Consider the following 25,331-nt stretch of genomic DNA (forward strand, 5'->3'; position numbering starts at 1 on the left):
GTCACGTAGTTTATGTGTCAATTTCGCCAATTCCACATAGTCCATCAGTTTCTCTTGCCACAGTTCTTTAGTCAGGATTTAAGGGGTGGTGAAGAAGGACCGAACATTTTTTATGTACGCAACAACAGCAGCAAGGATACTTCTCGCGAAGCATTGGAAAACTCAAGATCTACCCACACTGGAAGAATGGCAGATGCAACTGATGGACTATATGGAACTGGCTGAGATGACCGGCAGAATCCGAGACCTGGGAGAGGAGACGGTAGAAGAAGACTGGAAAAAATTTAAGATTTATTTGCAAAAATATTGTAAACTGTATGAATGTTAAGCAGGATGCTTGATTATAAACAATTTGGCATCATTAAAATAGATGAAGTGAAGTAGGAAGATAAGTTAAAATGTAAGAAAAAACAAATTTTTGGATAATTATTTGGCTAAATTTAATTTTTCAAGGAGTATAACTGAGGTATCTAAAATTTGAGATATAACATGGAAAATCAGACAGTAAGGATGGAAGTAAGGTGATAAATTGCTGGCATAATTTTATAATGTGGAAGGTAGGAGCAGGAGATGTGAGGAGGTCCTAAGGAGATAAGAAAATATGTCATGTTACGTAATAATTTTGTCTGTTTTTTATATTGTAACTTAAAAGTTTCAATAAATATTATATATATAAAAAAAGTTCTTTAGTCAGGATTTCCTCATTCTTCCATGGACTTTGAAGACACTCAAACTCAGGACAAAAGGGAGAAACGTGCCATGAGGGAGGCAGGTTTGGCAAACCCTCACTGTGATCAACTCCTGCCTGGAAACCTATGTCTCCACTGTGGAATTGGCCTCCACAGTCACTTACGGACTCACTGCTTAAACCCTGTTTGGAAGACAGTCTTACTCAGCTACAAGGAAGATCGCCAAGGAAGAAGAAGAATGCCCCATTGATATGCCCCAGAGGTGTGCATAGGCTATATTAGAAACCAGGCTTTGTGTTGCTGTCCCAGTTCAATTACCAGCCAGATTCAGGCAGGTGCTTACCATGATGGTGTCTAGGTGCCTACCAAAGCCATTTTTAGTTTAGGAAGGCCTTCCCTGAAGTACAACCCAGTCATTTATGGAAGATCAATTTTATAACTGATGAAATTGTTTTGTTGCTCTTTGAGTTTGATTGGATGGTTTTATTGTTTGCTGAATTGGTTTCATTCTTCTCAGAGCTGGAGCTTGATTCTGCCTTTAACGTGTGCTTTGATGGCTTTGTGTTGGGAATACGCAATTTCCTTGACAGATGAATATATTAAAAACCAGTCATTTTAAGGAGGCAGTCCTATGTGCTTACCTGGGAGCAAGTCCCATTGAAGTAAGTGAGACATCCTTCCAAGCAGATATGCACAGGATTCTACTGCTAGTGATTTTCATGATCACCTTATGCCTAGAGTAAGACCAATGAGACCAAACAGCTATACAGTGGTACCTCGGGTTTACTTAATTCGTTCCGGAGGTCCATACTTAACCTGAAACTGTTCTTAACCTAAAGCACCACTTTAGCTAATGGGGCCTCCTGCTGCTGCTGAGCCATTGGAGCACGATGGAGCACGATTTCTGTTCTCATCCTGAAGCAAAGTTCTTAACCTGAAGCAAAGTTCTTAACCTGAAGCACTATTTCTGGGTTAGCGGAGTCTGTAACCTGAAATGTATGTAACCTGAAACGTATGTAACCCGAGGTACCACCGTAAGCTGAAATCTTTTGACTTGAGTGCATGAGATTATGTCAGTTGGGTGCTAACTTCCCATTATAAGTGGGATTATGTCAGTGCTAATTTCCCATTATAAGTGTCAGTTTCTATATCTTAGTACAGAAAGTATTGATCTGATGTGTAGAGATCTGCCCTATTCTACTTAATTCAAGAGAGTTCCGGAAGCTTCCAAAAGCTTCTCTGTGTAAAAGAAAGAAGCAGAAGTTTCGTGATGTTTGGGTTATTCCTTCCGAGAAGCTGAGTACAGCTGGTTTAAACTGGTCCTGTTATCTCTTCTGTCAAGGTCTTGCTGACTATGAAAGTAAGGCCAGAAGGAGCCTGGGTTTCACTTTCTCTTTCTCTCTTCCTTCTGGTATGCTGTTCTGTTTAAAGTGTTATACTTTAGACTTATTATAAGTAATTGTAAGTTTAAGTCTGCTGCAACTGGATTTCTTATGGGCTGTGCCAATCCTAAATGTTTTGAATTATGCTCATTTGCCTTCAGTAGCAGTAAAGCACTGCTGGATGAAATATTAATTGCCTCTGGTCTATTTTTTGGGAATCCTGCAACGTGTTTTAAGTTGTTACTCTGCTAACTATACACTGGGAACTACTCTGGATCAATACTGAGTAGAACTCCATGACAATAAGTGCAGAGGGTAAGTCCTGAGGATTTCTTGTTCCTAGGATGTTTCTGGTGCGCCTGCTAGAGAGCTACAGATGGCCTAAGTCCCACCTGGATTTTAACATTTACTTGAGTTTTCGGCAAAGGGAGACCCATGTGCTCACACAGCTCCATCTGTCAAGGAATATTTATATCCATCCGTCATCCTGGACTATCCAAATTGGAGGGCCACAGCTTAGTGGTAGAGCATCCGTTTTGTGCACAGGACGTCCCAGGTTCAGTCCCCAGGAAGAGTTGAGAGAGAGCCCTCTCTGAAACCCTGGACATATGCTGCCAAACAGTGTGCACAATACTGAGTTGGATGGGCCAGCAGTCTGACTCCGGGTCAGGGAATGGTCTGAAGACAAGGACTGGGGAATAATAATAATAATAAATAATAATAATAATAATAATAATAATAATAATAATTTATTTATATCCCACCCTCCCCAGCCAAAGCCGGGCTCAGAGCTGCTAACAACAATAAAAGTAACACAGCATTCTAAAATCAATTCAAAATCAAATTAATGGCAACCATTGGGCTAGAGTTCTATGAGGATTACCAAAGGACTGTGCCTTGGCCAAAGGCCTGGTGGAACAGCTCTGTCTTGTGGGCCCTGCGGAAAGATGTCAAGTCCCGCCGGGCCCTAGTCTCTTGTGACAGAGTGTTCCACCAGATCGGGGCCACAGCCGAAAAAGCCCTGGCTCTGAATGTATCCTATGGCAGACCATCTTCTGACGGAGAGCTGGAGGGGGGATAGTTGCCCCCTCCTTGTCCACAGCGTGTTCAGAAAAAGAGAGAGAGGCAGAAGCTGAGCAGCTTAGGGAGGAGTTACCCAGTTATGATATACAGTGGTACCTCAGGTTAAGTACTTAATTCGTTCTAGAGGTCCATTCTTAACCTGAAACTGTTCTTAACCTGAAGCACCACTTTAGTTAATGGGGCCTCCCGCTGCTGCTGTGCCGCCGGAGCACGATTTCTGTTCTCATCCTGAAGCAAAGTTCTTAACCCGAGGTACTATTTCTGGGTTAGTGGAGTCTGTAACATGAAGCGTATGTAACCTGAAGCATATGTAACCCGAGGTACCACTGTAATGACAAGGGAACCGAAAGGGAGGGGGGCAGCTAATGGAGACATCACTTGAGAGTGTGGGGGACCCCCTCCCTCACCACGGACTCAGAGGTCCGAACGTATCAGAGAGCAAAGGAGTCAGAGGGAGGGAGGAACTTCCCATTGGCTCCCAAAATGCTGCGGAAGTCAGAAGGAGGGTTTAGAGCAGGCATGGCCAAACTTGGCCCCCCAGCTGTTTTGGGACTACAGTTCCCATCATCCCTGACCACTGGTCCTGTTAGCTAGGGATGATAGGAGTTTTAGTCCCCAAACAGCTGGAGGGCCAAGTTTGGCCATGCCTGGTTTAGAGGCGCCATCTTGCAGAGAGCTGTGTATTTGTGCTTGCAACATAACACTGTAGTAAAAGGACTATACATTTATCAACCGCTCGTTAATTCTTATCTGTGAAGTTACTGAAGGGAGGGGAAGACTCTCCATGCCTGACACTCGGCATAAGGCAGCTTTCCATGTTCCCAGGAGCCTATTCATACTCGTATCTCTCCAAAGAGCTCAAGGCAGCCTCTATGGGGATTGTCTTATTTTATTTTCAAAGCTGACAAAGTGTTCTGCGATGCTGCCCAGTCACCCCCATCTTGTCCTTATCTAGGGGTGCCACCAATAGCAAAGATGCTGGAGGGCTGGACTAACCCCAACCCTACAGTCAGGAACTGAGGACTACCACCCCATGAGTTTAGCAATCTAGTGTCAGATACTGTAAGCAGCTGCCTCATGTGGTGAATCACTAAACAGAAGGTGTCAGAACCCTTCCAGACCTGGTAAAACCCACCCACCCAGGTGTGGGAATGTTGTGGATAGTAGGAGAGGATATATTGATTAAATATTATCCTTCCTCACTCACACTAGCGAGTCATATAGCAGAGCTCATTCCCCTTTACACAGCAAGAAGCTAGTTTGCAGATTCATTTGAATCTCTTTAGTTAAGCATTCCAATCTGGCATGCCCAAATTAGAGTTTATTCCTTGTAAGTCCCCTTTTGTTCCCTCTTTAAAAAGAAGTAAAGACACAACTGTCTTTCCTTACAGAGTAACAGGAAGTTTACTTACATTCAGTTCACAGTATGATCCCTGAAGGCAGGCTTTAGCTCAGACTTCCTCAACCTTGGCCCTCCAGATGTTTTGAGACTACAATTCCCATCATCCCTGACCACTGGTCCTGCTAGCTAGGGCTCATGGGAGCTGTAGGCCAAAAACATCTGGAAGGCTGAGGTTGAGGAAGCCTGCTTTAGCTTGTAGTTACAGAAGAAGGTGTGGATTCATCTCATATGGGCATTTATCCCAGTGCAGTCCAAGAGAAGAAATGGCATCAAAAGAGGAAGATGGCTGTGTGACTGGCCCCTTTATAGGGTCTGCCAAGGTCACGCCCACCTACCTGGTCACATGCAGGGAGAAGATGCTCCAGACCAGGTATAACAGGAAGTTCAACTGGGTGGAGTAACATCCCCCTGCCTGTGTCCACTCTAGGGAAACAAGGAATGTTGTATTTGACTGCTCTAATGGGTTACATCCCACACCAAATTGGCCATTTGAGCATTCTGGGTAGAAAAAAGCTGAGCCTTCAATTGTCTCTTGCTCTTCTGTCCCGACTCCATGTTTGTTCTCTGATTCTGCCTTCTAGCTATAGTCCTCTAATCCTGATTGCACTTTCTTCCTGAGGACTCGTCAGTCTCGAATTGCAGTTCTTAGTTCCTGGCATGTTCAGGAACGTTGCACAACACCCAGCCCTGACACAGGAAAGAGAATGTCCTAAAACCCAAATGTCCTGCACTATAGAACTCCTGGACGTGCTTAAGTCAATCACAACCCACTTAATCCTGACTCAGTCAGAGCAGCATTCTGCCATTCATTGCCATAGCATCTGTGTGCTGATCACGTTATGGGGCATGTTCCCAAAAGGCGGATTATGAATCCTATAAACAAACAAACAAATCCTGAGTTACTTCGTAACATTTTCTACAAGCATTTTTTAAAATTGTTGCTCGGCAGACTTCTGAAACGGTACGAATGTAAACAGGAAACGTTTCACAAGAGCACGGTGAGAAAAAGAACAAGAACAAAAATTCATCTCCCTTACAAATGGCTAAAGCCGTCCCACTGACAGGTTGTGTTCCCCCAAACTTCTAATCTCTTTTCCACAAACACTTCTTTCTGAGTTAAAATTGGAATGAAAGGTTTACAAGAAGAATGTGCACGGCCCCCAAAATGTCTATAGGCGAGTGAGAGAGAAATCTTAATTCAACGCAAAGCCTTTCGGGTGAAACAAATAATCTTTTAATCACACTGAATTGCCAGATTATGAGACAGGTGTATATCCTATAAAACACAAATGTATCGTGTTCTGTTATGTGTAAAAATGTGATATGACTTTTAGGAGACAACTGAAGGCAGCCTTGTTTAGGGAAGTTTTTAATGTTCAAAGTTTTATTGTTTTTAACGTTCTGTTGAAAGCCGCCCAGAGTGGCTGGAGAAACCCAGTCAGATGGGAGGAGTAGAAATACTAAATTGTTGTTGTTGTTGTTGTCGTCATCTTCATCATCATCATCATCATTTATATTGCACATTCTGTGGACTCCACTGGCTTTGCATGGAGAGAGAGCTCTTCCACTCAGGTCCTGTCCATTGGCTCCCTATAGGTAACTGGCAGCCCACTGTAAAGCCACTTCCGAGCTGGAGAGGAGGTGGGGTTGCGGGCTTCACGCCCTCCCCACATGCGCAGGGGCTGGCTCTCAGCCTCTGCACCATTGAGGGAATCCTTGGCCGCATCATCTCCCTAGCCAGCCAATAGGCTGGCCTGGGGGAGGCGTGGTTTGCGCTATTTGGCATTGGCGTGGCCAAGGATCTCCCTCTTTTGCCGCCATAGCTCCTCTGGTTTCCCACCCACCCGCCCTTTAGGTTTCATAAGATCTTGCTATGGACTTTGGTTGGTCGCCGTCAAGGGGCCTGGTAGGAATTTTTCCACTTGGCAAATTGGCACCAGCCACTTAGTTTCTTCGCCTTCCTCGTAGCAAATCGCCACAACTTCCTGGGATGGGCGGTTAGGCATTGGTAGGGGTACTGTTATGTAGATGAAGGGGGGAGGAAGTGCCATCACCTCCCCCGGATTGCGAAGGGTAGTCCGGTAAAGGATTTCGGGGGGCGTGGCCCTGTCTGATGCCTATGGAGGTGAGGGCCTAAGGCACGCCCCCAAGCAGTGACCCCAGGGGAGTTCCTAGTTGATGTGCATCAGCAGGGCTCCCCCTACTGGCAGTTAACCCTTCCCGGTCTTCAAGCAAACAGGCTGAAGCCAGATAGTCAGTAGGACCAATGCCTAAGCCAATACCGCTCATCACCTGTAACCAATAAAGTTGTGGTCATTTTTAGCCCATTAACCTAAATACTTGTGTCATGTGAGGTTATTTCCACCAGGGGGAGGCGGGAACTCGCCACGCAAGACCAGGATGCTAGACTAGATGAGCCTTTCACCTGACCTGTAATCTGGAGCGAGCCTTTCAGACATGTTAATGTAGCCAGCGGTGAATGTGCAGTTATGGACCAGCTCTACAGCTGTTTAGGAATTCATAAAAACTGGCTCCAGGTCAGTTGTCTTCAAACAGGACTTCATCAACTTTCACATCATTTTCAGACGCAGGGACCACGTCACATACTTGTTCTTTAAAAGCCAAGGCGATTGTGTAAGGTTTTCCTTTGGGATGCTGTCTGCACCTGTTCAGGTATGTATCATAGTACCCCTTTCCTCTTCCCAGTCTGTTGCCGGTTTGGTCAAAACCAAGTCCTGGCATGAGGATGAGATCCAGACCCTCTGTTGAAGAGAGAACATAAAAACATATATTTTTAGTGAAACAGTACTGACTTCACCAACTCATTTCCTTTTTATTTATTCAGGAAGGGTGGCATATATTGACGCGTGCACAGACCTCAAGATTTGCCTTATAGCTATGTTGTTTTAAATTCTCATCTGTTTCTGAGTTGTTCTGTGGGCTCTCTGCTTCGATCTGCAGTTCTGCTCCTGAGCCACGCCGTGTAAAATAAAAGCTCTCTGGTTCCCCATTCACTAGAATGGGGAAATCTAAAAGTAGCTATGACTTAAGAGTGGGAGAAATGAAAAGTTTGAGAGAAACCGAAATTGTAACACCCCCTCCCATGTACAGAAACCAACTTGAGCGGCAGTAGAAATTTACTCCCAATACTGGTGGTGGGACAGTGTCCTCAAGAACAGCTGAGGGCAGCAAGCTAGCTCTGCTCTCATGTTAGGGATTGGTGGATTCCTCTGATCTGTGCCAATAACTGTATTTTTCGCTCTATAAAACGCACCAGACCACAAGACGCACCTAGTTTTTGGAGGAGGAAAACAAGGAAAAAAATATATTCTGAATCTCAGAAGCCAGAACAGCAAGAGGGATCGCTACGCAGTGAAAGCAGCAATCCCTCTTGCTGTTCTGGCTACTGGGATAGCTGCGTAGCCTGCATTCGCTCCATAAGATGCACACACATTTCCCCTTACTTTTTAGGAGGGAAAAAGTGAGTCTTATAGAGCAAAAATTACGGTATGTATGAGTTCACTCACAGGTCTATTCCATACAGATTTTTTTGCTGTGGATTTTTTTTTAATGCATAAATATTGCACCAGTTATTATTATTATTACAGTTGTACCTTGGTTTTTGAACAGCTTAATTCACAAACAACTCGGAACTCGAATGGCGCAAACTAGGGAAGTAGGTGTTCCAGTTTGTGGACTTTGCCTCGGAAGCCAAACGTCCAGCGCAGCTTCCGATTGGCTGCACAACACTCCTACAGCCAATCAGAAGACATGCCTTGGTTTCTGAAACTTTCGGAAGTTGAATGGACTTCCAGAATGCATTGTGTTTGAAAACCAAGGTACAACTGTATTATTATTATTATTATTATTATTGGAATTTATATACCACCCTATACCCAGAGGTCTCAGGGCGGTTCACAAAAGAAAATCAAAATATATAATCAAAATAAAAACAACAACCCAATAAAAATACCCTTGAAAAAAACACCACCACATTTTAAAAGGGCATAGGATGTCAATCAAATCAACCAAAAGCCTGGTTTAAAAGGATCATTGTAAGCATTTTGTACACATTCTTTCTCTAAAATAACCCTTTTTAAAGTAAACTGCACCATGAAATTCAGAGAGCGGCACAGGAGCACGGAAAGCTCACTTGTACAGAGTCAGACCATTGGAAGAAGAAGAGGAGTTTGGATTTGATATCGCGCTTTATCACTACCCGAAGGAGTCTCAAAGCGGCTAACATTCTCCTTTCCCTTCCGCCCCCACAACAAATGCTCTGTGAGGTTAGTGAGGCTGAGAGACTTCAGAGAAGTGTGACTGTCCCAAGGTCACCCAGCAGCTGCAAGTGGAGGAGCGGGGAAGCGAACCCAGTTCACCAGATTACAAGCCCACCACTCTTAACCACTACACCACACTGGGGTACCTTTATGTTAACTACTGGTAGATGGGCCAGTGGTCTGATGTGGTATATATAAAGTCTGCTCCTATGATGCCAGCTGTGCAGAAATCATTTAAAAACAACAAAGGTGTGAGTACAACAAAGGTGTGATAGCACAAAGTGCTATCATTCTCAATCATGCAGATTCATTTGAATCATTAACAACACTTACGCTTGGCTAGGATTTCTTTAACTGGTTTGAAATCCTAGATATATGCACCATAATTCACATTTCAATCACATAAAAGTTACAAGTGATTGGTAAACAATATGGATGTAGAAACATCTAAGCAATCTCTTAAGGATAATTTCCACATTCCTGGTACTTCTCTTTAATTCCGCTTTCCTCTCTTGATGTTAGTGCGTGCTGCTTGCCGGGGCACTTTTATGATTGTTTCTTCCACTGTTTGGTTTTAATTCGTCCAAGCAGGCTCACATCCCTGACTCTTTCTTTTTTAAAAAATTACAAACTAGGATTGCTTCGCTGCGGGCGCCTTTCCCCCCCTGCTCAAGCTTTTCACAGGTATAATTATTTTTGCAGTTGATCTATTATGCAATCAATAAGATGAAAACTCGGCTTGTGCAGTTAATAATAATCAAGATTCTACCCCGACTTTCTTTTTAATAGAAGAAAGGAAACATCTGGTAGCTCTACAACACTGCAGCATTTTAACTACAGGCTGGTTAATTTGGACTGTAGCATAAGGGAGAAAAGGAAAATAGGATTCATTATAGATTGGGGCCCTGGCTGGGACACTTCTCCAACCCAGAATATATGCCTGTCAGTGTCATCATGGGCTCACAGGACGACAGCATACTGGATGAGGACCAATACTCTTTAAATTTACCCTTGCCTTAGAAAACTGAAGAACTGATTTGGGAGCCTTCCCTGTAATAGAGTTGTACCTTGGTTCTCAAACTTAATCCATTCCAGGAGTCCGTTTGATTCCAGAAACGGTTCGAAAACCAAGAAGCAGCTTCTGATTGGCTGCAGGAGCTTCCTGCACTCAATCAGAAGCCACGTCAGACATTCAGCTTCCAGAAAACGTTCAAAAACCGGAACACTTACTTCTGGGTTTTCAGAATTGGGGAATCAAAATGTCCGAGTACCAAGGCATTCAAGAACCAAGGTACGGCTGTATATTGAATGGATTGCGATTTGGGGGCTATGGGTGGGGTTCTTGTTTTTACGGTTTTTATTGTGCTCTGTATCATAGAATCGTAAGATTGTAGACCAGGAAGGAACCACCAGATCATCTACATAGTACAACCCCCTGCAACCTTTTACCCAGTGCTTTTTTTCTTTAAAAAAGATGTTTAGGGGTACTCTCATTTTGACTCAAGAAAATCACCATTTTATAGTTCAAATCGGGAAAAGTAAATACAGTAAATTGACAGAAGCACCAAAAAAATCACAAAATGTTTAGGGGGTATGTGTACCCCTGCGTACACCCAGGAAAAAAAGCACTGCTTTTACTCAAGGTGAGACTCAAAACCCACAACACTCAGATTAAGAGCCAGTGTGGTGTAGTGGTTAAGAGCGGTGGACTCGTAATCTGGGGAACCGGGTTCACTTCCCCGCTCCTCCACATGCAGCTGCTGGGTGACCTTGGGCCAGTCACACTTCTCTGAAGTCTCTCAGCCCCACTCACCTCACAGAATGTTTGTTGTGGGGGAGGAAGGGAAAGGAGACTGTTAGCCACTTTGAGACTCCTTTGGGTAGTGATAAAGCGGGACATCAAATCCAAACTCTTCTTCTTAAGAGTTTCAAGCTCTACTGACTTAGCTATTCAGTGGTAGTAGAAGAAGAGGAAGAGGAGGAGGAGGAGGAGGAGTTTGGACTCGATATCCCGCCTATCACTCCCCTTAAGGAGTCTCAAAGTGGCTTTCCCTTCCTCGCCCACAACAAACACTCTGTGAGGTGAGTGGGGCTGAGAGACTCCAGAGAAGTGTGACTGGCCCAAGGTCACCCAGCAGCTGCAGGTGGAGGAGCGGGGAAGCGAACCCAGTTCACCAGATTACGAGTCCACCGCTCTTAACCACTACACCACACTGGCTCTGAGTAACACTGTGGTGTCCATCTTCCCAACGCCACCATTTGCTTGTGTGTGTCTGTCCCGTCTCCCACCCCCACCCCAACTGTTGCTTTCTTGGTGCAAAATAGCATTTCAGGGGCTGGAGGGAATTCTGCGCAAGGAGGGAAAGAATAGCAGGGGAAAGGAGGAGTGAAGTTCGGGTGTTTTCTCGGCTTGAATTGCATGTTTTCACTCAGGGGCTGAGGTTTTGCTGGCCATCGGGCTTTCAGACGTTGATTCATGCCTCTGCCAGGGAGAAGAAGGGAAGCGGCTGCCGTCCTGAACCGCTGCCAAGCTTAAAGGCAACCATTGTGCCGATCTGCTATTTTTGTTCCGATATGGAGTGGGAATCGCCAAGGGGACATTTGAAACAAATGAGCCTGCGGCGGCTGTGCAACCCTTTGGAACGAACCTCATCATCTTACTTGTTAGTTTTTGCAGAGGAAAGAAACTTCAGGAACTTTTATTCGCTGGGGGGATGGATGTAGGAGCAAAAGCACTGTATTTCATTACGAAAAGAAGAGAGCCTGTTTCTGATGATCTGTGTACGCTCTTGCCGAACCTGCTGTGTACAAGTAGAAAAGTGGGAAGGGAGTTGCTGGCTATTCCTGTCATTTGGTTAAGAGATACCCTGGGATATTCACTGGCCTGTTAAGTAAGCTTTAGGCTCACTTAGTTTTCTTTGATATGCTTTAAACGAATTGCTATTTCTTAATTAAGCGGTATATACATCTTGTTAATTAATTCTATCCTCTTGCTGATAACACTTCAAACATCTGACAAAGTGGGCTTTTGTCCACATAGGCTCATACCACAATAAATCTTGTTTGTCTTTAAGGTGCCGTGAAACTCTTGGCTGTATGTGTGTGTTTTCGCTCATTGAGATAGGTGCCAATGATGTGATACTGATAAAACCTCATTGATGTGGGCCTGTTGTATAGTGTCCTCTTTTGGGTGAAATATTATTGTTCATATTAACTTTGCTTTGGAAACAATCCTTGACATTTGTGTGTGCTCACATGCTTCTAAATTATATTCCTGCCATGTGGAGACTAACAGATGTACAGCAAATGTGGAAGCTGTTTCAAAGTTGGAAGGGTAAATAATCTGAACATATTACTGCCCTTTCTACATTTGAATGTATCTAGTATATATTAGGTAAAGGTAAAGGGACCCCTGACCATTAGATCCAGTCGTGACCGACTCTGGGGTTGCCGCACTCATCTCATTTTATTAGTCGAGGGAGCTGGTGTACAGCTTCCAGGTCATGTGGCCAGCATGACTAAGCCGCTTCTGGCATGCCAGAGTAGCATATGGAAATGCCGTTTACCTTCCCGCCGGAGTGGTACCTATTTATCTACTTGCACTCTGACATGCTTTCAAACTGCTAGGTTGGCAGGAGCAGGGACCGAGCAATGGGAGCTCACCCCATCGCGGGGATTTGAACTGCCGACCTTCCAATCGGCAAGCCCTAGGCTCTGTGGTTTAACCCACAGAGCCACCCGCGTCCCTTCAGTATATATTAAGGTTGCCTAATTAGGAAGGTGGGTGACGCTGTGGTCTAAACCACTGAGCCTCTTGAGCTTGCCGATTGGAAGGTCGGCGGTTCGAATCCCCGTGACGAGGTGAGCTCCCGTTGCTGTCCCAGCTCCTGCCAACCTAGCAGTTCGAAAGCATGCCAGCGCAAGTAGATAAATAGGCACCACTGTGGCAGAAATGTAAACGGCGTTTCCGTGTGCTCTGGCTTCTGTCACAGTGTCCCGCTGCACCAGAAGCGGTTTAGTCATGCTGGCCACATAACCCAGAAAGCTGTCTGTGGACAAACGCCAGCTCCCTCGACCTGAAAGTGAGATGAGCGCCACAACCCATTGTTGCCTTTGACAGGACTTAACCGTCCAGAGGTCCTTTACCTTTATTTCAAACAGTTACAAATCCAGACAGTGGTTGAGCTTTTAGGACAAAACTGCTTTTAAAAATGCCACTTCTGAGCTTTTTTTATGGAAATACAACAAAAATGGCACTGCCAACATAAGTTGCCATACATCCGGATTTCCCCCAGACATTTGTAAGATTTACTGCAGCCGACTGCAGTATTCCGTATATATGTCTGGGAAAATCCGGATGTATGGCAATGGCCTAGTATATATTTTTGAAAATTCATTGTATCCTATGCATTTGGACACCTGTGAAGGAATCGTAACCCAATTCTGTATAATAGTTCCTGAGATCAAGTGGAAGGATTTCATCTCTTTTGGATACAATTGGATTAACACAATGGACTGAACCTTTCAAAACAATACATTTTTGGGGTTTTTTTAGAATTACCAAGCAATGCCAGGTATGAAGCTGTTAGTATTTATCTATGTTAGTATCTATCAGGGCATATGGTTTGCCGATATTAATATATGTTTAAATTGGAGTTGATAGATTATTTTTTCCTGTCAGTATGGACTGATGTGGTACCTTCCTGTTATATGTGCAACAGAAATCTAGCACTAGCTTCCCCGTCTCTGCTCTGTTCTTCCCTCCCCAATCTTTTTGTTTAATGTCTCCAGTCTGGAGTAAATTGTTTCCTCTCACTTAATTATTTGAGGCTTCTGACTGGGAGATGCAATTTATTCGTATATTGGTATCAGTGGCGGTTGGATGGGTGTTGGATATGTAGTTACTGCCGGGGCCTCCTCACAGCTCCTGCCAAAGCTTCTTGTGCTTATTTGAACAGAAAATGCAGAAATAAAATAAACGTAAATGTATTATTTTTCAAGTAAGAATGGAGCCCAGATCTGCAATATCCTTGAAAGGTCTAAATATTTCAATATGTCTGGTGCTGATCTTGTGAGTCCAAAGTGGGGGAACACTTCAGACTGCAGGGCCATGTTCCCTCATAGGTAATCTTCCAGGGGCCATATGCCAGTGGCAGACAGGGGTAGAGGCAACAAATAGTTGGAGCAATGGATGTGACTCTTATTGGTGTTATGTACTGAAGTTCTCACCCTGGGCCAGCAGGGGGATACTGTAGCTAGTTATGCAAATAAGGGATCGAAAGTGACGTTCAGTGATTGGATAGTTTTAGAAAATTGTTACAGTTACGTTGTACTGGAGCTCTATATAAGCAGGCTGGCTGAACCCTTCAGTTCTGTTCTGGCCTGTGAATAAACAAGAGCTGTTTGAAGAATCTCTGTGTCATCTGATATGTTCACCTACAACTTAACAATTACCACCTGTACTTTTCTACATTTAAAGCACATCCTTTCCCCCAAAGAATTATGGGAACGGTAGCTTTTCCCTCACAAAGCTATAGTTCTCAGCATAATATAAAACGCCATAGCGTCCTGAATTCTTGACTAATATGTTTTTAAAACACTCTAACCAGCCAGTGCAACCCCCTGCCTGTCTACTCAGAAGTAAGATCTGCTGAATGCAATGGTTTGTGCTTGAAATACAGCAGCAAGGTGTCAAAGTCAAACATACAGTCAGCAGGGCAAACGAGAAGTTGCAGGAATTCGTGATTGAATAAATGTGCAAATGTAGCCTTAAATAAATAGTGTTCTGAATAAATATTGAAACAATACTTCAGAGGTTGGGGAGGGGGGGGGGGAAGGCCCTCTAAGAAAATAAATCCTTAGAGTTTGCAAATGAGCAGCACATTTTCTACCTAAATTTGCTTCCTGCATATAGACCAGGAATTGTCAAACACTCAAAATCAAATATACACTATTGCTCCAGCTCTGCTTTAGAGATGGCATATTAAGTTTGAAACAGCCACCCAATGGAATGGCAGACATTGATACACTGAGGCGCCATCTTTGCCAAGAGCTTGCCCCCATCTAGTATAACGACACAAAAAGCAAGTTAAATTTCTCTGCCATACTATCTCAAAAATAAAGTGGATTTATTCTTTTATCTTTCTATTGCAAAGCAACTGTAATGGATTGGCAAAGCAAGCCCATTTGCTGGGGACAGATATAGCTAATTTTATATATATTGCATGTTAAGCTGTTTTTTGTACTTTAATTTTTCCAAACAGACTTTTAGGAAGCTGCCCTTAGACCCAATCGGTATTCTCTGTTCCAGGTCTGGAGAACATCTCCAGATGTTGGACTCCATCAGTCCCAGGTAGCATAGTCAACCATCAGGAATTGGAGTCCAGCAATGCCTGGAGAGGACCACAAGTTCTCCATCTCTGGTCATCTCTCCCTGACACTCCAAAGACTCGGGAATACTTTCCTTCCCCATCAGCTTTTAGCAGGACATGTCGGGGATTGAATCTGGGACCTTCTGCATGCAAAGCTCTACAGCTTACCTTCAACATACAAAGCAGGTGCTCTGGCACTCAGCTGTGACCTCCTGCATGCAAGGCAAATGCCGTACCACTCAACTATCTCCTTCTACTTGCAGTTCAGGTGCAACACCAATAAGCCACAGTTCCTCCCATAGGTGACCTCCACTAAGGTGACCGGTCCAGCAGAAAACTCAAGAACTCTCCCTCTGGAGTGTATCTGTGTCAGAGACGTGGCCGAATCGAACGCCTGGGAAGAGGCTGACTCTGGAGACAAGTGAATGCAGACAGAGCAGGAGTGGGTTAGTTTGGGCCCCCTTCATCTAGAGTTCCCAGACTCAGATAAAGCAGCAGACTCAGAAAGCTCACAGGCAGAGGGGGAGGAGGAGATAGACGACATTGAGAGGGTTGCTATGCATCCAGGAGGGAGGCAGAGTTTAGAGGGCTCTTCGTTTGAGAGCGAGGGGGGAGTCAACCCCCCTTCTCCCTGAACCAGAAGAGCTGAAAGGGTCAAAATGTAATGGAAGAAGAGTGGAAGGACTGGACTTTGGCGCCTTTCATGCTGCGAAAGGGGCGGAGACTCAGAGTGACCAACTCGTAGCTAAGAGCGGCAGGCACAGAGCTGCTCTCTGGGGGTGAATTGTTAATAAAGGTACCATAAAACGGCCAAAGACTCGTTAATTCTTATCAGAGCTTGCTTGCCTGCCTTAGATCATTCCCAGAAGAATTTACCTTCCCGACCCACATTTGCCCTCCTGAGCAAAAAAAGCGTGACTCGCCCTTGGATGGATATAAGTCATAAAGGTTTAAGGCAAAGGAATACTGACACTTCATCACCTAACAGAAGCAAAGCAGAGGCATATGCTAACAACTATTCTTCCTGCAGCTTCCACTCCTTTCAGGTCTGTTGGGATTTGATAGCTCTTGTTCAATTCTTTCTCTCTCTCCTTCCTTCCTCTATTTCTGTTCCCCCAAAGCTTCACTTGCAACAATGTCCACTTTAAGGCAAAGGATGAAGGTGTTGAGGTGGGTGATGATGCATTTTGGAATGAATTTATGTTAATTTTTGTATGCACTTTTGACCAATGGACATGTTTTTACAAGCAATTTCTCCTCACCGTGAAACCAGCCAATTCCTCTTCACAGCCCCCTCCTTATTTCGGACATTGTGATAAATTGGTATATTGTGATGTTTAGCTGGGGATATATTGTGATTATGAAAACCAGATATCGCCCAGCCTTACAGGGCAGTTAGTTTCAAAATAATTGGAAGGGCAGAAAGCAGATTGGGTAGTGGGAAGCAAAAGGTAAAAAAAGTAAAGGGACCCCTGGACAGTTACGTCCAGCCAAAGGCGACTATGGGGTTGCGGCGCTCATCTCACTTTCAGGCTGAGGAAGCCAGCATTTGTCCACAGACAGCTTTCCGGGTCATGTGGCCAGCAAGACTAAACTGCTTCTGGCGCAACTGAACACGATAACAGAAACCAGAGTACACAGAAACACTGTTTACCTTCCTGCCGCAGCGGTACCTATTTATCTACTCGTACTGGTTTGCTTTCGAACTGCTAGGTTGGCAGGAGCTGGGACAGAGCAACGGGAGCTCACTCCGTCGTGGGGATTCGAACTGCTGACCTTCTGATTGGCAAGCCCAAGAGGCTCAGTGGTTTAGACCACAGCGCCACCCGCGTCCACAAGCGGGGAGAGCATTGTACTTATGCGCTGCTTGAGGACATTTGGACGGGCATTTGCATGGCCATTGTGAGAGCAGGATACTGAACTAGGTTGAGTGTTTGGTATGATCTGGTCTTTTATTCCAGCCGTACCCCAATATCCCATCCACTCTCCGCTTTTTGGGGGATTTATCCCCAACCATCCATCCCCACTGAGCATGTTCAGTGCTGGCAGGGCTGCTTTGCAGGGGTGATGATCCTGGTGGCAGAATCCCAGCTGCATTAATATCTCGGATGTCTCCAATGATCTCTATGGGCAACTCACTTCCAAACCAGAGGGCATTTAAGAATAGCTTCTCAGTGTGAACCAAGAAATTTTACCAATCCAGACAAGATGGCTCACATTCTACCACGTCTCTCTTCCTCCATCATCCTTTTCTAGGATGTCCCATTCCCACTCCTTTGAGTTACAGCCCACCCCTCACTATAAAGGATTTTTCTTCAAACTTCGGGGTTGTGCCAATTCTGCTGTGTGTGGGTGGTGAAGCACAACCAGTCAAAGATTTGAAATATATTCACATGGATTAAGCAAAAAACAAAAAACCCCAAGCATAAAATAACCACACGTCTTATCAGTTTACAATCAGCTGCACCAGTTCCACCTAGCAGCGCTGAGAAGCTGTGAACATGTTGAATCAAAGCAGAATAATACGCCTGTCTCCGAGTATTACTTTCTGCAATTTCATCTCGCTGGCAATTTAGCAACCTGCCTGACAATAAACTCACAAGCGAATTACCTGCAAAACATACATACCGCCAAAGACAAAAGCTATCCTTTCCTCCTCCTTTCAGCATGGAAATGCTCATTCCAGGACAAAATGAAGATGGAAAGGTTAGACGCACACGCATGCCAGGACTTAGAATCATAAAATTGTAAGAGTTGGAAGGATCATCTAGTCCAACCCGGGGGAATCTCTTTTTTTTAATTTTTTTTTCATTTTTCAAACATTTTTGTACAATCTACTCATACTTTATCACACAGTCATCAATTTTTGACTTCCCTCAATTTCTCTGCCAATCTTTCGTTAAAGTTTCTATTGTTAACGCATTTCTAAACAACCCGGGGGAATCTCAAGCCCAGGGGCCAAATTTGGCCTCTCTAGCTGGCCCTGGTGCTGGATGAGATTCTTGAGAGTCCCATGGACTCTCTATCCATTTTTCAGGAAATCAGCCCTGAGTGCTCACTGGAAGGACAGATCCTGAAGCTGAGGCTCCAATACTTTGGCCACCTCATGAGAAGAGAAGACTCCCTGGAAAAGACCCTGACGTTGGGAAAGATGGAGGGCTCAAGGAGAAGGGGACAACAGAGGACGAGATGGCGGGACAGTGTTCTCAAAGCTACGAATATGAGTTTGACCAAGCTGAGGGAGGCAGTGGAAGACAGAAGTGCCTGGCTTGCTCTGGTCTGTCCATGGGGTCACGAAGAGTCAGACATGACTAAATGACTAAACAACAACAGCTGGCCCTTTGGACTCTCAAACCCACACCCCCACACACACACTTGCAACACCCTTTCCCAGCTCTGCTTTGTATCCTCCTTGAGTGCTTTTGCCTGACTTAGAATGTGTCATTATATAAAATAACCTTCTTATACCAGGTAAGATGAATACTTCATGCTCAGTCTACATCCAGTCAATTTTGCCGAGTGGCTCTGAATTCCAGCGTTATGAGAGGGGGAAGAAAATCCCAGCAGAGCATTCACTGTCTCCAGATATCTCAAGGACCGCCTCTGAACCAATCCAGACCCTGCAATCAGCATCTGAGGCCCTTTTTCATGTGCCTCCTCCACAAGATGTCTGGAGGGTGGCGACAAGAGAACAGGCCTTTTCTGTGGTGGCTTCCTGTTTGTGGAATGCTCTCCCCAGGGAGGCTCGCCTGGCACCTTCACTACATATCTTTAGGCGTCAGGTGAAAACATTCCTATTTACCCCTATTTGGCTGATTAACAGAGAATCATTTTAAATGTGTTTGTAAGGGGGGGTTATTTGTTTTTGTTTTATTATATATTTTGCTTTCTCATGTTGTATTTTTATGTTGTGGACTGCCATGTGATATTCAGATGAAGGGTGGTATAAAAATAAAATAAAATAAAAAACATTGTTTCCAAAGTATTCATGGTTTCATTGGCCCCTGTCACAGCCCCTACCCCACAAGTATTTTTCTTACACTCACATTTAAGAGAAATGACTGCACATGGCACAGCTGCCTTCAGACTTCCCTGGGGACACCTGATCTGTCTCCTGTATGTGACTGCAATGACTGAGCAAGAATTTAATTACATGGAGCGGGGGGGGGGGGTGTCACTCAATCTCACTACTAAATCTACAAAATACTGACATCTGCTGGCTAAAGGAAGCGTTTTCGGGCAACTAGTAGCCCTCGTTGCTCAAGTTCCAGAAAGAAAGCGAGACATTTTGCACACAGCTAATCTGGGTCAGCCATTTCCCACAGACTCGACAGATTTCACTTTCCTGACCCAAATTCCCCCACCCACAGTTCTCTTAAAAAACAACCCCAAAACACCTTCCAATAGATCTAGCCCCAGTGTCGTTAGATTGTCGGTTAGGGACCTGGGAGATCAGAGTTCAAATTCCCACTAAGCCATGAAGCTCTCAGGGTGAACTTGGGCCAGTCGCTGTCTCTCAGCCTGACCTACCTCCCAGGGTTGCTGTGGGGGTTAAATGAGGGGGTTACATGCCGCCTTGAGGGGTGGGAAAGTGGGAAAGTCAGTGCAACAAATTGATAAAAATAAATACTCTGAGTAAGGCTAGCTTTGGATACAACGTACAGTTTCATTTCCAGTTAGTGCATGCCCCACAGCTTCCTGCTAAAACCCTGTAATATTTATACCACAAATGTCCCAGAGTGGGGGTTGTCTTGCTTTCGTTGCACTATAGTGCCAGAGGATCCCAGTAATGAAGTAACACTGGGGTTAGGTAGGTAAGGTAAAGGACCCCTGGATGGTTAAGTCCAGTCAAGGGCGACTATGGGGTTGCGGCACACATTTCACTTTCAGGCCGAGGGATCCGGCGTTTGTCCACAGACAGCTTTCCGGGTCATGTGGCCAGCAGGACTAAACGGCTTCTGGTGCAATGGGACACTGTGATGGAAGCCAGAGCGCACAGAAACGCCGTTTACCTTCTCGCCGCAACGGTGCCTATTTATCTACTTGCGCTGGCGTGCTTTCGAACTGCTAAGTTGGCAGGAGCTGGGACTGAACAACGGGAGCTCACCACGTCATGGGGATTCGAACCGCCGACCTTCTGATCGGCAAGCCCAAGAGGCTCAGTGGTTTAGATCACAGTGCCACCCGCGTCCCTGCATTGCAGAGCAACTAATAAAGTGGAATGATGTGCAGGCAGCCCAGTATAAATCGTCCACTTATGCACTATTATTGCCCCAGTGACATGTTGCAAAACACACCCACAAAACACAACAAAAAGGGCTCTGAGCAATGCGGATATCATTTCACCACTTGCATGCCCAATGGATCGTTGCACTTTGCAATTGTGGTTCTTCTGCATATCCCACTGTATCAGTAACTCCATTCTACACAAGGTAGGAATCAGGCCTTTAGCGTGGCAAAATTCCCTCTCGTTGAACATTTAGATAGGCACAGTCTCAGTTGTCTTTTCAGCACTGACTGAAGACCTTCCTCTTTCAACAAGGCTTTTCAGTTCGGATCTTTCCTGGTCTGGATCCGTACCGGATTTTATTTTATTTTATTGAGATGTTTTTATTATTTTATCACCTGATGCTTCCAGCCCTTGGGCTCCTATGGGAGGAAGAAAAGGCTATAAATTTAATAATTAACTCCGTGGAACTGACTTCTGAGTTCCGCCTGCAAAGGACAGTACTGTTCGATTCATCTCTGCCTTGAGAATCCCTGGCAGTTTAGAAGCACAGCTAGGATCAGGAGCTGCTCCTGCTCCCCCTTTTCCCCCAGAGGGGCTCTTTCACCAGCATACTAATGCCTTGCTAGACCCAAATCCCTTCTCCTGATACCCACCCACCCGACACAGAAGTGCCATGGCTCATTGTCTTTGAGAAGAAGTTCATTCCAAACTTCAAATCATTTCATTAAAAAATAAATTACATTAAGAGCTAAGCCTTGATTTTCAATTTTGTCTCATGCCATGGTCTTTTTTATGACCAGTGTAAAAAAAAAAAAAAGGCAGAAAAAAAATACTTTTTAAATTAATCTCTCGCTTGGATATATATTGTACTGTAAATTTTAATCAACCCTCCCTGAAGGGAAGAAAATCTAATAGTCCTGGCAATCACTTTACAATCTTGTTTGGACCATTTTCTGTTTTTCCCATTATGTAGTTATATTTAACTTCGCCGCTTCCAACATATGCGCTCCATCTATCTGTCATTTTGCACACATCTTATTTAAATCCTTCAATGGGGCCTTCAAGACGTTATTTACTACACAGGTGTATTTTTTCCAGGGCTTCTTAAATGCAGGTATGCACCTAATGTCCATAGAATGTCAGTCTGAGAATGATTAAAATAGCTCACTCATTATACCTTCATGCAGACGTATACGATTAATGAATTTTTTCTGCCCACAATTGAAATTGCTCTTCCCCCTTCTCTTAGCTTATGTACCAATTCTAAAGTCCTGCAAGAGAACGAAGTATTTTCAATTTTAAAAATTGGAGGGGGGTGGAGAGGGACTTGAAGGACTTCTCTGTGACCCTTCCCCTCTGCAGGGAGGTGGGACCGATTCAGAGGGTCTGCCCCCACCATTCAATGGATCCAAATCAGGCTTCCTCAGCCCTCCAGATGTTTTGAGACTACAGTTCCCATCATCCCTGACTACTGGACTTGCTAGCTAGGGATCATTGGAGTTGTAGGCCAAAAACGTCTGGAGGGCCGCGTTTGAGGAAGCCTGATCCAAATGGTTTCCAGAGAGTGGTAGGGGATGTTTTATTCCATGTTGATGGCCTTTCAGCTGATTCCCTGGTGGCCCGCTGGATTGTGGAGTTAACCAGGGCTATCGACTGTCTGGCTCTGAAGCGCCTTCTCCGATTGAATGGAGCCTGGACAGCCCCATGGTTTTCCCCAGCTGAGGGCGATGAAACAATCGCTGAGACAGCTAGAGTGCCGGTGGTGGAAAACTCACTCTGAATCGGACTGGGCATGGGTTAGAGCTCAACACTGAGCCTACCAAGTGGTGATAGCAATGGAGAAGAGGACCTTATTTACCGCCTCTATTGCATCTGCAGAAAACAGCAGCAGGAGACTCTTCCAGGGCCTTCTGGCGGTTCCCTCCCTACAAGAAGTGAGGTTACAGGGAACCAAGCAGAAGGCCTTCTTGGTGGTAGCACCCACCCTGCAGAACGCCCTCCCATCAGATATCAAGGAAATAAACAACTATCTGACTTTTAGAAGACATCTGAAGACAGCTCTGTTTAGGGAAATTTTTAATGTCTGATGTTTTATCGTGTTTTTAATATTCTGTTGGGAGGCGCTCAGAGTGGCTGGGGAAACCCAGCCAGAAGGGTGGGGTATAAATAAATGATGGTGATGGTGATGGTGATGATGATGATGATGAAGATTTGATTCAGTCCATGTTTTTAGGCAAACTTGGTCCGTGCATCTTGTCAATTTGAAGAGAACTGATCTGATTCACAGACTGTTTCCATAACAATTGCTCTGTGTGTGTGTGTGTACTGTATTGCATGTGTGTTTTTGCAGTGCAACAGAGCACAGATGTGGAAACTGGTGTCATCCAGATGTTTTTGACTACAAGCCCCCTGATCCCTGACCATTGGCCATGCTGCCTGAGGCTGATGGGGATTGGGAGACCCACATCTGGGAGGCGACAGAGTCCCCACTCCCAGTCTAACCACTGTACCACTTTGGATATTTTCCGTCAATGACTGTCCATGCCTTGATATGTCACAACATTACCCATCTCTCCCACAAGGATGTATTCTGACACCAAATTACAAACCCCTGCTCGCCAAGCTCACCTGCCGCTGACAAGGCTTCTTCCCGGATGTCATTTTCAGCCGGCTGATGGATGTTCCAGGAAGTCAAGGGCAGCAAAGCAATTTCTTCATAGGAAGCTAGCTTCACCATGTCCATGTGGCTGCTCCGGGGCTTGTAATGCGGAATGTAGCACTCTTTGCCACGCTGGAAAATGTCCTGAATGATTTCTTCTGTCTGGACCTCATCCGACATGCTTAGGAAGACGGCAATTCTCTGAGATGCTTGGTATTTAGGATGCTCCAAAACCTGCATTGGGAAAGAGAGGAGTTTGCAGTCAGAGAGATTGGAAAGTTCACGAGAAAAAACGGTGGGAGAACCCACCTTTTCCTTGAGGCATCGGGCTTAACCACATAATCCAAGTTTCCAACTGCAACCAAGGTTGTTGTTCTTTTAATAGTGTATCAAACCATACAGTTGGAAAGGACCATAGCAGTATAACTTTTTCTTTAAAAAAAACGCCGAAATCCCAAGGGAGCAGAAAAGACTATTTATGTATGCGACCATGGCTGCGCGGATTTTATTGGCCCAGAGATGAAAAGAAGATAAAGTCCTTAGCGGAGAAGAATGGCAGTTGATAGATTGTGCCGAAATGTCTAAAACGACCAGAAGAATCAGAAATCCAGAAGACCAAAATTTTAATAAGGAATGGGAGGAAATTGTAACTTATCTTAAAAACCATTGTAAACTGTTAAAACCATTAGTAGGATTGGGATAACACTTGTAGTTTAATGGTGAATTTTGGATACAACGGAGAGGTAAAAGATTTGGATGATCATAAAAGATGCAGGAGGAAATGATTAACAGTAGGACCCACAAAGGGGAAGAGGGAAGTCCAGGAGATTCTCTGGAATCTTGCTTTTATGTTGCATGTTGGATATGTGACTGTAAAATTTTAATCTGAAAACCAAATAAATAAATTTATATAAATAAGGGGGGGAGAAAGGGACCTTAGTGGTCATCTAGTCAAGCCTCCTGCTCAGAGCGGGATCTGAAACATAATAATAATATCTTTATTGTCATTGCCCCCTCTCGGGGACAACAAAATTACTTGGCTGCTCCATCCACCCAGGTAGGGCACTCCACACAAAGTCAGAACAACTATAAAAACACTAATTAAAACAATACAGTATAATACAGCAAGGAAGATTAGATGACTTTCAAAGTCCAGGTTTCCCATTCAGGGCCGAGATCGCTCTGGAGAAGAAGCTGTTCTTGAGACAGCTCGTTCTTGTCTTCATCGTCCTGTATCTCTGTCCCGACGGCAGGAGCTCGAAGAGACAGTGACCAGGATGCGATGGATCTTTTACTATGTCCAGTGCCTTCCTCTGGCACCTTGTGGCATAAATCTGCTCTAAGGTGGAGAGTGGGCAGCCAACAATGCTCTCTGCTGCCTTAACAACTCTGCGCAACCCCATCCTGTCCTGGGTAGTACAGCTTCCATACCACACACATATGCCATAAGTGAGCACGCTCTCAATGGCACAGTGATAGAAGGCAAGCAGCAGTTTCTGCGGAAGATAGGATGCAAGTACTAAGATGGCTTCCATCCTCTGCTTAAAATATCTTCAATATCTTCCATCCCTCTCAGATTACTGCCAAACAACTCTTACTGCTAGGAAGCTTCTTCTAATGCCTAGCACAGATATGGGGAACCTGCGGCCTTCGAGTTGGTGTACCCCCATCACCCAGGGCAAAACTACAACTCCTCATTGCCCAAGGCCATTGGCCATGCTGGCAGGGGCTGATGGGAGCTGAAGTTCAATGGTACCTGAGAGGCCAGTGACTCCCCATCCATGGCCCCCTCCTAGTAATCTTCACCCACTGACCTCTGTCCTCTGGAATAACAGAAAACAAGCCTGCTCCATCTTCTGCCCATCATCCCTTCAGATATTTGAAGCAACGCTCTTGGCACAACATCTGCAAACAAGCTGCTTCCTTACTAGAAAACTGCCAGATACCATTTGATCCAGCATTCACTGGGGTCAAGGAATCTTTTTGACCCCAGTGGACCAAATCTGAATCTCCCCACCCTGTAGATCAGGCATAGGCAAACTCCGGCCCTCCAGATGTTTGGGACTACAATTCCCATCATCCCTAGCAAACAGGACCAGTGGTCAGGGATGATGGGAATTGTAGTCCCAAACATCTGGAGGGCCGGAGTTTGCCTGTGCCTGTTGTAGATCAACTATGACACTTCCGTGTCATATTGGGAGAAGGGATTTAAGCCTAGCAAAGCATTACATTAAT

At 44.9% G+C, this 25,331-nt stretch overlaps 1 protein-coding gene and 1 long non-coding RNA gene across 2 annotated transcripts in view; both read right to left on the reverse strand.

Annotated features, from left to right (window-relative positions):
• Positions 1-2,800: 2,800 nt before the first annotated feature.
• Positions 2,801-25,331, reverse strand: part of LOC309356993 — a 39,606-nt gene continuing 17,075 nt past the window's right edge. Inside the window, exon 2 of the long non-coding RNA XR_014163000.1 lies at positions 2,801-3,250. This is a non-coding gene — a long non-coding RNA (uncharacterized lncRNA). The remainder of the gene's footprint in view (positions 3,251-25,331) is intronic.
• The window catches only part of LOC309356899 (5-formyltetrahydrofolate cyclo-ligase-like), a 30,070-nt gene continuing 10,506 nt past the window's right edge, over positions 5,768-25,331 (reverse strand). Inside the window, exons 2-3 of the mRNA XM_081888790.1 lie at positions 23,066-23,330; positions 5,768-7,318 (exon numbers count right to left, since the gene is read on the reverse strand). Coding sequence (XP_081744916.1) covers positions 7,095-7,318; positions 23,066-23,330 — 489 coding nt within the window. The 3' untranslated portion in view covers positions 5,768-7,094. The remainder of the gene's footprint in view (positions 7,319-23,065; positions 23,331-25,331) is intronic.

Source organism: Podarcis melisellensis (assembly GCF_964234715.1).
Source record: "Podarcis melisellensis genome assembly, chromosome: 14".
Taxonomy (NCBI): Eukaryota; Metazoa; Chordata; class Lepidosauria; order Squamata; family Lacertidae; genus Podarcis; species Podarcis melisellensis.